This window comes from Anastrepha obliqua, chromosome 4 (genome assembly GCF_027943255.1).
Source record: "Anastrepha obliqua isolate idAnaObli1 chromosome 4, idAnaObli1_1.0, whole genome shotgun sequence".
NCBI lineage: Eukaryota > Metazoa > Arthropoda > Insecta > Diptera > Tephritidae > Anastrepha > Anastrepha obliqua.
The window spans coordinates 89,592,325-89,605,633 of NC_072895.1; the positions used below are offsets into that span (position 1 = coordinate 89,592,325).

At 33.2% G+C, this 13,309-nt stretch overlaps 1 protein-coding gene across 1 annotated transcript in view; it reads left to right on the forward strand.

Annotated features, from left to right (window-relative positions):
• Positions 1 to 1,336, forward strand: part of LOC129244267 (transcriptional regulator ovo) — a 46,591-nt gene extending 45,255 nt beyond the window's left edge. The window contains exon 4 of the mRNA XM_054881884.1: positions 1,327 to 1,336. Coding sequence (XP_054737859.1) covers positions 1,327 to 1,336 — 10 coding nt within the window. The remainder of the gene's footprint in view (positions 1 to 1,326) is intronic.
• The last annotated feature ends 11,973 nt before the right edge of the window (positions 1,337 to 13,309 follow it).

A 13,309-nucleotide genomic window follows, 5' to 3' on the forward strand; every position in this document is an offset into this window, starting at 1 on the left:
GTAAAGGGTGGTTAAATTTCAAGGGCCAATGTTGAATGTGAACCACACCTAAATGTCAACGACACCGTTGGACCTCTTTCTTTGGAGTTATTTGAAAAAAAAGGTGTACGTTGATAAGCCAGCAACAATTCAAGAGCTAAAGGATGAGATAATTCGGCACATTAACGGCATAGTACCTCAATTATGCCTCAGCGTCATCGAAAATTTGGACCATCGGATGGAGGTGTACCGCCGAGGCCGCAGCAGCCATTTGACCGTAATTGAGTTATAACAGTATTGTCATAATAAAGACAAATTACAATAATTTCATAAAAATATTGTATTTTGTTAAAAATCAACACCGGCCCTTGAAACTTAACCACCCTTTATATTTTAGTATTTTTTTATATTAATCCTTCTGTGAGAGATAGTGCCGCATCACATATTAACCGCTGCGTGTACTACTAAGCTTTGCATGACCCTTTGCTTCTAAGAGCAAAAACTTTACGGAAGTCTCTCGAGCCACATGGTTCAATAAATTTGAGATGTAGTACGTTGATATGCACTAGCAGTCCCTATGAGCTATAATGCTCAAATGTTTAAAAAAAAATGGAAAAAAGACTAGCTCACCTCGAAACTCAGATAATCCTACAGCTCTCACCACATCTGCTGCCAACCATTGTCCATATGCTGGTCAGCAATCTTTCAGCAAAAATAGCAAACATTTTAAGCTTTAGCTATTGCGGTATTTGACTGACACTAATGCGGCCTAACTGGTACAAAAGTATGAACAAAAATATGGCGCATTCTAAATAAATTTAAAATTCGATTGGCAAAACCAATTTTTTTTTTTTGCGAAATTTGACCTGGAACATATCTGTATGTATTACATAACTATGTAGGTTTTCATATATAAATACATCCGCTTGTAGGCAACTACTATAGAGTTTACGTAATAACTGAAAATCAACATTTGCAATCGTGTGAGTATTCATATATTCATAGAACTTTTTGTTTTATTGGGCATAGCAGATTTTGTCAATCGGCCGTTAGAGTTAGTCAAAGTGTATTTGTATGACCCAAAATGTGTATAACAAAAAAAAGTGTTGATTTTCGTCTGATATCTCTCTCAATCCTATTAATAGAATAAGGGTTTTTGCGTAAGCAGCTTTTCTTACTTATAATACATACATGAATGATGCCTAAAAATCTACTAGAAATGCTGAGATTACTGCAAAGCAAACTTATTTCATTCATAAAAATTTTCACTCACGAATATACTTACAAATTTGTCTTTGTTTTTTTGTATTTTTGTCTTTTTTTACATATTTTTCTTTCATCTTACAGTGACACTTAAGTTATTGTTATTCATTTTCCACACCAGCTATGGAGGCGCACATTTTCTTAACATTAAACCGCTTACCAGCCAGCCCAGAACTATGCTTGGCAAAAGCGGTCTTCATTTTACCTACAACTAACCATTTAATTGAATAAACCATACACGAAGCATGTGTGTGCGTATTAGTAAAGTGGGTATGTGTTAGTACTGCAAATACTTATACATAAACGATCACACACATACACACACACACATAATGCAGCCATACTTATCTTGTGTATGGTAAATGTATGTGGCTCTTTGTTTTTTTTTTCTTCTACTCTGTGCTGTGCCGTCATCTTAAGTGGCCTTCAGTGAAACGCTTCATTGACTATATTTCCACACACAGTGGCGTCTGTAACTGAGAGTACTAATACACACACATATATTCAACCTACTCTATGCAGATATGGTAAATAAACAACACCACAACTTGTCACACTTTAATCATAATATTAGTCATTGTGGCGCTCAAATTCATAGGTGTAGTAGCAAATATGGGAGAAATATCCCAGCAAGGCAGAAACAATTTTTATATTTGAAATATTCTGTTACAGTGTACGAATATCATATACTTATATCTGTATGTGTGTGCCATTCAATATTGAGTTGCTCAATGTACTACACTCCCCACTGTATGCGCTCTTACTAGAATTGATTTCATAATCAATGAATGAACTTTTTCGGGCTTCATGAAACAGTTGCCATGAACGGTAGCAGCTACAGAAAGAAGAGAGGTGTTTAATGCAGCAGTTTTAAGCATACACAATCACACGTACAAATAATTTTGTATATAGCCTTGTGAATGTGAATGTATGTATTGGAGAGTAGAGAGTGAAACGTTATGAGAATTGGATATTTTGTTTGTTTGTATATAAATTGGATTGCATGAGTGTGAGCTGATGAGCGCTAAGGGCAAGTGGAGAAAAATTAAAGTTCTATAAAATTTGGAAAGCACAAAATGAATGCGAGTGACATACATTTTTGTGCACGTATAAGTACAGTAGAAAAAATGCAACTACAAATAAGTGTGCAGGCACATATTGACCGTAGTATATTATATACATACATATGCATACTTAGCTTTGTATGCGGTCGTTAGTTGATCAATAGGAGAGTTGTCAATAGGACAGCAATTATGGTAGCTCGTGTTTTTCTATGTATTTATAGGAAATGAGCACTGAAAGGATATTCGCGGTTGAATGAGGTACTGTACACTTTTAGATATGAATGGATATGCTCAACAAGTTCAATATAGTTCGTAATTTATTATTATATGATTAGGTTGTATATATGAATTAACTTTTAAGTGGAATTATTATAGCAGCAAATCTAATAAAAGTAGTTTAGCGGTATTAGCCGTCGCGTCAGAATATGAGCTTTGTCATTTACTACGAACTCACACCAGCGCGTGGAGCAAAATAAACAAGTAAAAAGATACCAGCGCATATGACTAAGCCTAATGCTATTTAGTTTTTGGAGCGAGCTTAAGCTGTATTGTGATGGGTGGTGAACAACTCAAAGCCTAAGTCGCAACTAGGTGACCTTTTGATATGAGAGGCCCCAATAACTCTGTTAAAAGCTGCGTATAAACCTATAACAAAAGGCTGGATATGGAATAGGCAAGTCTGAGACAAGCAGTGCAATGCATGACATTGTTGCAATACCGTTAGAGCATCTTAAATCGTTACCTCCTGAGCAGGTGGGTTTTCGAGAGAAATGAAAAAAAAAAAAAAACATTTAAATCATTTTAAGGGCTTAATTTGCACTTCAAAAATGTTTGCCATACAATTTGGAAATATATCATCATTAAGTGTTCCTCCGGTGTCTCACTAAAGGTGTTCAACTATATCTAATTTTTATCCCTCCAACTTCTGCAATAATCATGCAGGTAATAAAAAGATAAAGTGGGTAAGAGTATGAACTGAAACCAGTGAGGAGAAAACGAAACAAGAAGAAAATGTCGAAGATACGGAAGGGTTAGGGAAATAAAGGAAAGTGAAAGAAAATAAGGAAAAATGGGAGCATAGGTTAACGAAGCAGAAACGAAAGGATGGTATGACTGAATGGTAAGGAGTTATAGCGGTGAAATAGAAGGAAATATGATACTTAGTAATAAATTAGGTAAGGAGATAAAAAAATATAGAAAAGTGTGGAAAAAATGGGAAGTACAAATAGATAAATAGAAATAAATGGAAATGAGTGGGGAAATATGAAGAGATGTGGAAGCAAGAAGATAAAGAAAAGAAAGAAGATTAAAGAGGGAAGCGGCGATAATGACGAAAAAGAAAAGCAAGAGCAACAAGAGGAAGAAAGGGAAAACAGTTAGCAAAAAATACAAAAAATTAAGGGAAAGGCAAATAATAAAATTAAAATTAAATTAAATTAAAAAAAGTAATAATTCAAATAGATAATCAAAACTAATAAAACAAAATTTAGAAAAAATAAATAATTAATAAACTAAATATGTACATAAAAATATCATCAAAATATTATGAAATCAAGTCAAAATAAACTACATTAAATTAAAATAAAATAAAAATTAAAGTAAAATAAACCAAATAAGGTAAAATAAATTAAAGTTCAGATTTAAAGTAGAATTAAAATTACATTTTCAATCACAATCAAAACATATCGTTAAAGAAAAAAATTAAAAAAAAACCCGTGAAATATATAACATAAAAAAACTTAAAATAAAATATAAAACGAAAGCAAAATAGTTCAATTAAAATTTAATAAATGATATAAAATAAATTGAAATAAAATAAAAAAGTAAAGCTTAAAATTAAATTTGCCACTAAAATCAAAATATATCGTTAAAGAAAAAAACAATAACAAAAACAAAAAACTTGTACGTAAAAAAATTCTTTTTAAGTTTAAAATAAAATATAAAACGAAAGTAAAATGAATTTAGCTAAAATATAATAAACGAAATAAAATAAATTGAATTAAAATAATAAAAAGGAAGGTGAATAAAAGAAACTGAAGTAATAACAACACAAAATAAATTTAAATAAATTAAATTAGAATAAAAAAAGATCAAAGTGAAATAAACCAAATAAGGTCAAATAAATTAAAGTTGAGCTTAAAACTAGAATTAAAAATGAATTTATAATTCAAATTTAAATTTAATTGAAACACAAAATAATGAAAAAACAAAAACTAAAAAATAATTAGAATAGTACTTAAAAAAAGAGAAAAATAAAATAAAGCCAACTAAAATATAGTCAAAAAATTGTACTATACTACTAAATATATAAAATAATATAATTCTATTATACTACTATATGAACTTAATTTTAAATATATATAAATTTTAAGTCAAAAAAATTTAACTAAAACATAATAAATGACATAAAATAAATTAAAAAAAAAACGAAATTAAATAAACAAAATTAGCTAAAATATATTAAAGTTGAGATTATAACACAAATCAAAATTTATTTTATAATTAAAATTTAAATTAAGTTGAAAGACCAAATATTTTAAAAACAAAAACAAAAAACTTAAAAAATATATTAAAAAATATTAAAATGAAATATAAAAAATTCAATAAATTAAACCAAACTAAAATATAATCATTAAATAATTAAATAGATAAATAAAATAAAAATTGAAATTAAAACTATAAGTAAAATTAAATTTAGAGTTAAAAATTTATTTAAAATTAAAGTTTAATTATATACTTAAAATACAAAATAAGAAAAAAAAATTTATAAATTATAAAAAATTAAGTAAAGCAGATTAAAATAAAATAAAATAAAATAAATAATCGTGGAATATTCCAAGGGGATGCCTTAAGCCCCCTATGGTTCTGCATTGGCCTCAACCCATTTAGCAGGCTTCTTACACATAAGCAAAACGGCTTTACACTCAAAACAGATATAAGAGAGCACGCATTCAACCATCTTCTATTTGTTGATGACTTGGAACTTTACGCAAACAAAAAGCATAAGCTTCATGAGCTGACAGCAAAGCAATTAATAAATGGGCCATACCCCTTATGACTTACTCGTTTGGAGTAATAAAATCGTCTCAGACAGACGTTATAAGAAATGCATCATTGGGAATATTCTGCGCATGAAGAAGCTCTTTTACCTAATCTGTTAAGCAATTTTTGATTAAAACAGATTCTTTTGACAAAAAATTAGCATACCTCTGGAATCTCTACGGTATGAAACATTCTTCAAATAAAGCTAAGGTTATCCAAACACTTTCATGTATTATAATTTCCAGCACCATTTGTGCAAGCAAGTAACGTTTTCTCTCCTTACCGATCTTATGCACCAGAGCCGAGGTTTCTTTTGAACGCACAAGATTTAAAATTTTTTTTTTAAATAAAAATGAAATATTAAAATTTAATGTAAATTCATCTAAAATAAAATAAATGAGAAAAAGTTAAAATAAAAATAAAACATCTAAAATAATTAGGCAATAAAAAGCGCATAAGCGCCGAATACTGCCATAAATTGAATGGCAGAATTACAATAAGTAAACAACGTGAAAGTAGCAATAAGCACGACACACAAGCTACACCAACAACAATACATTGATGTTATGCCAGCCCAAGAGCGTGTCGTCAAATTGGCTGACTACCTAAGTATGGCTATGAAAGCCTACAGCTCAGCTTCCACAATCGCCTTACTTAGCTTTTACCACTACATAGATTGATGGTGTGTGTGTGTCAGTTGAATAGAGCTACGTAGGCTGTGATATATGGCGCTGCGCTTGGCTAAAGTGGCTGACAATGCTGTTGTTGTGTTACTGCTGCTGCTGCTGCTGCTACTGTTGCTGTTGCCGTTACTGATGGTGATGCTGATGCTGATGCCAGTGGTATTATTGCCAGTGGCGTAGCCTCAATCAACTATAAAGGGTAAACACAATGCGCTAGATTTATATGTAGAAGCTGATGGTGGAAGGAGCTTGAAGGAAGTGGAACAATAAATGGGAAAGCGAGCGGATGTAAGAGACAAGTTTTGAATGGGTCGCCGCTTCGTTGTGATATGCCTGTGCTGTCGTCATTGAGTGTTGCGCACATCAACAGCCTATGGACGTTAAAGTGCATGAGTGTGTGTTTGAATATCTATTGGTATGTGTGTGCATGCTTGTGATAGCTTTTTGCAATGAATGGATTTTTCTCACGCTTCTGCCGCCTGCTGGCTGCCCGCATTGCTGCTCAACTACATTGTTTAAGAGGAAAGCTAGAGCATGGGGCTATTGGCAGACGCGCTGTCTCGGCAGTGATGGCTTTCAATGGTTCAGCGTAAGCTGAAAAAAACAAACCCCACGCACTGGGGCTGTGCTCAATCGCTCTCTCTCGCTTGGGTTTGCTTATAAATACTAGAGTTTATGTGTGTGTGCATACATACATACATATATACATCCACACATCCATACTTACATACATACACAGCATTTATAGTTGCGCGAGTAGGGTCGATTTTGCTATTGTTGCTAACTTCAACGCTTATTTTAAGCTGGCCCGTTGTTGTTGCCTTAAAATTAACTCTCTGCAACCGTTGTTGTTGTTGTTACTATTATTATTTTTACGGCTACTGATGATCTAATGGTTATTCATATATACACGTATGTAGAATGGCAAGGTTTTTTAGCTCTTCGAAGGCGTCTGCCCCTTACTTGTGGCCATAGTGGCTGGCTTTATTGCAGAGCTGTTATTGTTGTGATGCTGCCAAGTCGTTGTTTTTGCTTTCGTTTTCTGTCACTTCACTACTGTTGGCGTTGGTGCGCGATGATGTCATTGTTTATTGATTCTAAAGCGGAAGTATGTGAAAATAAAAATAATATCGTACGGTATGACGAAATCGAGGAGCAAACTGTGAATGAATGTGATTTCAATAGGCGATGGTGGCACACACACATACACATGCATGTGGTGGGTTGTTATGTAAGTACGTGTGTGCTTGTCTCCTGGAACATTCTTGCTACCTTTTGGTTATTTTCTTGCAGATAATTTGAAATAAACACAACCAACTAAAGGCGCGAAAGTAAATGCTCGAAGAACTGCTCTTGATATACCTAAGCGGCTTCTTACCTTTGCTTGGCAAATTTTACATCTCACGGCATCATTTTTAACACTTGTGCCGTACTTAACATTCGAAAGTTAATTGTATGATGTTTGTGTTACACAAAAATGTAAGCGAATGTAAAGTTAATAAAAACTGTCAAAAGCAAAAACAAAATATAAATACGGTAAAATCCATCGAAAATAATAACAGCATAAAATAATAACTGTAATAAAATAATAAAGGTAAATAAAATGCCTGCTCCAGCCCAATCTATACGCATGCATACACATACATATGCACATTTGCACATATAACTGCTAAGCAACGCAAACGAAAATTTGTGGGCGTACGCCACAAGTTTTTAATGAGTTTGGAAATAAAATCTGTTGTGTACTATTTTGGGAAAGCTGGTTTCAAAGTCAGCCCACATCAATATTTTTAGCTATAAAAGAAGGCTCTGAATATTAAACAAAAAGCTTTTCATTCAAAAAATAAAAAAAAGGTGTTTCATTCACCCATCGCAAAGTACGCATCCTTTCTCTTCTTGTTCCTTCCTTCCTCTTTCGGCTTATAATTTTTTTCTTTTCTAGCCTTTCAGCAAAGACAGCTTGCGGAAATGATGCTAGAGACACTCCTAGCAACTACAGGTAGATATGGGCCGTGCATAAGCATACATACGTACATACATGTAAATATCTATGTATGTGTGCACTCAAAGGCTACGATTTATGGCAGCGCATGAGAATGCTTTGAGGTGTGAATATGCATGCGTGTGTGTAGGCACAGATGGGGGCAAGTGGAATTCTACTGCATTTTGCTGGTAAAAGAGAAAAAAATACTGGCATGAAATGCTTACAAAGTTATAGTTAGGCAACAAAAAGTTTAAATTCATAATAAAAGGTCGGTGCGCCAACAAGTTGCAAGGTTTCTGTAAACTCAGTCGATTCAAGTCTATTAATTTGTACGCCTAGCATATTTTTAGTTGCATTGATGAAATGTTGCATATGTTCAGGCGCCTTTATATTTTTTTTATTTATTTATAGCTTGTAAGTACGCGCCCGGTTTTGTTTTACTGAATATGAAAGCCTTAAAAAGTTCATTATCTATTTTTAGGCGTATATGATTATATCGAATAACTGTTTATATTTGTATTGCGCACTTTTACTTGTTTAAGCAGTTGCCAAGTGGTTGCGGCTTCAGCAAATGATGTCGAAAACAATTTTGCTTGACTCATTTTGTAGAAATAGTTAACAAAATTATTATTATAGTAAATAAAATGATGCTTAATTTTGGGCGCATATAATGCGTTGTGCCGTCTTACATTACGTGCTAAAGGGTTTGTTAAAAAATTACTACTATTCCACTATAGTAGCATATCTGTAGGCGCACTCAAATTTTGAAGCATAAACTGAGGCGCGCGTTTAAATTGAAAATATGCGCTCGGAAATTGCAAAAGTTTGGATTACTTTCTTTTTAAGTGCCCTTCCAAAACACTATAAACAAAACCTTTTGAAGAACTTTACAATTTACGCCGTGCTTCCATAATTTTAATTTAATGCACTGAAGGGTTCTTAGAAATCGCTCAACCAAAAGACATTACTCTGTTAAGTTAGTCGGGCTATCGCCCAATTGTCAGAAAAAAAAAATTGTAATTATTTTCTGGCATATAAGCAGGCGACCAAGCTTAATTATATCAAAAACATAGCCTACTTTTCGGATAAGTTGGATTGTTTTCTCAGTCTAAAAAAAATATTGTAATTATTTACTACATATACACAGACTACGGCTTAATTATGTAAAAATCATTGCCTACTTTTCGGATTAGATGGGGTAGCTTTCTCAGTAAAATACAAATTGTAAATTCTTACTGCATATCCTCAGACCACCAAGTTTAATTATATAAAAAGATATCCTACTTTCCAGATTAGCCTGAATTATTTTCTCAGTAAAAAAAAATATAATTTTTGACCGCATATCCTCAGGTTACCAAGCTTAATTATATCAAAAACATAGCCTATTTTTCGTATTAGCTTGGACTGTTTTCTCGTCTAAAAAAAAAAAAAATATTGTAATTTTTTACTACATATCCTCAGGCTCGCCAAGCTTAATTATGTTAAAAACATAGCGTACTTTTCGACTTAACTGGGCCTGTATCTCAGAAAAAAAAATTTTTTTACTGCATATCCTTAAGCTACGAAGCTTAATTATGTAAAAATCATTGCCTACTTTTCGGACTAGATGGGGTTGTTTTCTCAGTAAAATAAAAATTGTAAATTTTTACTGCATCTCCTCAGGCTACCAAGTTTAATTATATAAAAAGATATCCTACTTTCCAGATTAGCCTGAATTATTTCCTCAGTAAAAAAAAAAAAATATAAGTATTGACCGCATATCCTCAGGTTACCAAGCTTAATTATATAGAAAACATAGCCTACTTTTCGGATTAGCTTGGATTCTTTTCTGTGTCACAAAACAAAAACTACTTTTGCTCCATATCTCTATGCTAACCAAGCTTATTTATATACAAAATATTGCCTACTTTTCGGATTAGCTTGGATTGTTTTCTAAGTAAAAAAAAAAAAATGTCTCTGGCTATCCAAGCTTAATTATATAAAAAAAATAGCCTACTTTTCTGATTAACCTCGATTGTTTTTTCAGTGAAAAAAATATAATATTTTGTACTCCATATTCCTAGGCTAACCAAGCTTAATTATGTAAAAATCATTACCTAGGTTTCGGATTAACTTTGATTGCTTTCTTCAACTCTTTCAGCGGCAGAGATTTCAAGAATTAATTACTACATTGGTTACTCAATTTTTTGATTTGATACTTTATAATGTTTTCGATTATTAGATTTGGTTCAAATATCGAAAAAAAGAAGAAAATATACCCAATAATTAAATTAAAATAATGGTACCCTACGACTACCCTACCCTAGCGAGGTATGGTGCAAAAGGAGATTTAATGCTTGGAAAATGTGCCAAATATGTCGTAATGAGCATTAAAAATATGTGACGGTGATTATTTTGGAGGCTGAAAGGATCGTTGCAGCAATCTTTATGTAACGAATTCATTGATCATTGTTAAACCTTAGTGAATATCATTTTTTTAACCTTATCTCAAAAATTATTTGATCTTTAAAAACGTTTTCGTTTCCTAGATTGTCATCGATTAGATGCTCATAAGAAAGTTGCCGAAACTTTTAACAGGCAGCTCACGCATAAATTACTATTTCTCGTCACACGGCGGCAACTGTTTTGCTCTCGAAACATCAAAGAGATAATATTAGGAATTTCAGTAAGAGCGCTTCAACTTTTGAACTTTTTTGAATAAAAAACAAACGGTTTGACTTTTTTAACTAATTTTTTTTTTATTATCGAGTTTGAACATATACATTTAAGTATGAAATTCGATTTCTTTTGCATGACCACCGCGTGCACGTTTTACGAAGTCCAATCGTTGAACCCAATTTTCGACCACTCTTTTGCATAAATCGGCCGAAATTCCAGCAATTTCACTTTCAATATTGGCTCTGAGCTCACAAATCGTCGCCGGCTTGTTACTGTAGACCAATGACTTCACATAACCCCAAAACGGGACGGCTTGTTAAATGGACCGTAAAATGGCCGTAATGCTCTTAAAGTAGCAGCAACAGAACGATTATTTTCATAAAAAATTTGCACGATTTGCAATCGCTGCTCAAGTGTGTAGCGTTCCATGATGAAATGTATACTAATGAAGTTTACAAATGACAAGCGAAAAATAAAAAATATTGCGTCGTTCGCCCTCCCTATCGGAAAAAAGTTGAAGCGCACCTATTGAATAACCCTATAGATAAGATTACATTTCTTGTAGCAGGAATTGAAATACACAAAAGAGTTGTAATGGAATTCCTTCAGGCTTTCCAAATAAAGTCTATCTCGTTTCTATGAGAGGAAGTTTTATTTTTATTTTGAAGAGAACTGAATTTTATAGATTTCTTTTGATAGATTAAGGCCGCGGTAGCCGCATGGGTTGGTGCGTGATTACCATTCGGAAGTTCGGATCTCCGCGCACGAAACATCCAATGACAGAAGAAGCCTTTCCTAATAGCGGTCAGCACTCGGCAGGCAATGGGAAGTTTCCGAGTGTATTTCTGCCATGAAAAAGCTCCTCCTAAAACCCAAACACCAGCCAATCGGAGGTGGCATAGAACTGTAGGTCACTCCATTTGTGGAACAACAACAAGACGTACGTAACAAATAGGAGGATTAGCTTAATTATGTCACACGCAATAACGAGTGTAAGCACCGATTTCCAGGTTTTAGAATCTGCAGTTATTTTATCACAAACCGAAATTTTGGTGAGGCCTCATACGAAGAAGTGCTGCTACTGGCGCGCGCAGCATTTATCATATTTGAAATCAATCGGCGCTTATTTTATGACCAAATTTCAACCAATTGGTTTTCAGATGTCGTGCGTGGCTTTTAGGCAGTAATTCCAGCTTCTCATTTTATGCGCAGCTCACTTCATTAAGTGACCTCACATTAAATGAATAATTGCTTTCAATATATTTACTTTAGGCGATTTCTGAGAAATTTGCCATTGAAACTGCTTTCGAGTGCAATTTGCATAATTTTTAAGCGAAAATTGAAACTCGTTCACCCTGCATGCTTTGGCAACATTATCCATTTTATTCTATTGCCTTCCGAAATATTTTACAAATTCACATAAATTGAATGCTGCCAAATTAAATAGATAAATATTTATTTCCACACAAAACATGGTTTCAGCATTCGGTTATTAATATTCACATATTTATCTGTACAAAAATCAAATTCACATTTGCGATTATTAGCTGAACGTACTTGTGTTTTGCACTCATCCCCTGGCGAGGAGTGCCTTTTTGAGCAAAAATAAATGTAAATTATTTGACGTTGATTGCTTTGAAATTACTTCATGAGTGTATGGATACATACACACCACATGCATAAATATGTACGTATGAAGGTTAAATACCAAGGTTAATGCATGAAAAATACTTGGATGTATTTGACTGGAAATGGCGTTGATATGTACATACGAGTATTTGGGCGCACACGCGCATAACTAAGCACTTGATTTAATGACGTTTTAATGATATATCTCTTCGCATTATAAAATATTTATTCGAGTGCATTACATTGCGTTATCTGTGTAATTTATAGCCTCTAGCAGTTTAAAATTAGAATGCGCTCTCCAAAATATCCGATGCTTTGAAGTGTTATTGAGCCATAATGCAGTAACCCAGAAAAAATATGACAAGTTTCCACACTGTCTTCACTTTGGTTTACTAGCAAAAAGGTATCATAAAGTAGCGCGTAAAATAATTTATATTTTGTGTTGTCGCCCATCTTCTGCGCATCCCACTGACTTAACAACTGATCATCAAATATAGTAATGCGAAAAAATTATGATTGATTGAGGAGTGTCAACTGAAATTGCTCCACTTCCTTCTAACGATAGCAATCACTCACATCATAGTAGATGTCGTTTTTTTCACGTTTTCCAACTATCTCTACTATCTTCATGCCGGCACAGCCAGGAACGTCTTGCGCTTTTTCTTTTTGTCTTCTTCTTTTCTTCGCAGGCGACTTAACTCAAAATTTTGTCATAACAAAAGTTTTTCATTATTTTGTGTTTCTTGCTTGACGATGATTAATGAAGCCCATTTGATAGTCATGATATGCATGTTTTCAGGCGTTTTCCCAAAAATAGCGGAAAGTGTGTTTACAAGTTGAAAAGTTCTCTTATTAACAACCCACGTGTTTTGCGCTGGATTTTCTTTTACCTATGACCTATGCAAATTTGCCCTGGGAGTTTTGTGTTTTTTTTTGCTTTTTTTCTTGTGAAGTACAATTTCGTGTATGCCCACAAAAATATGCATGAAACTTTTAAATTATATATG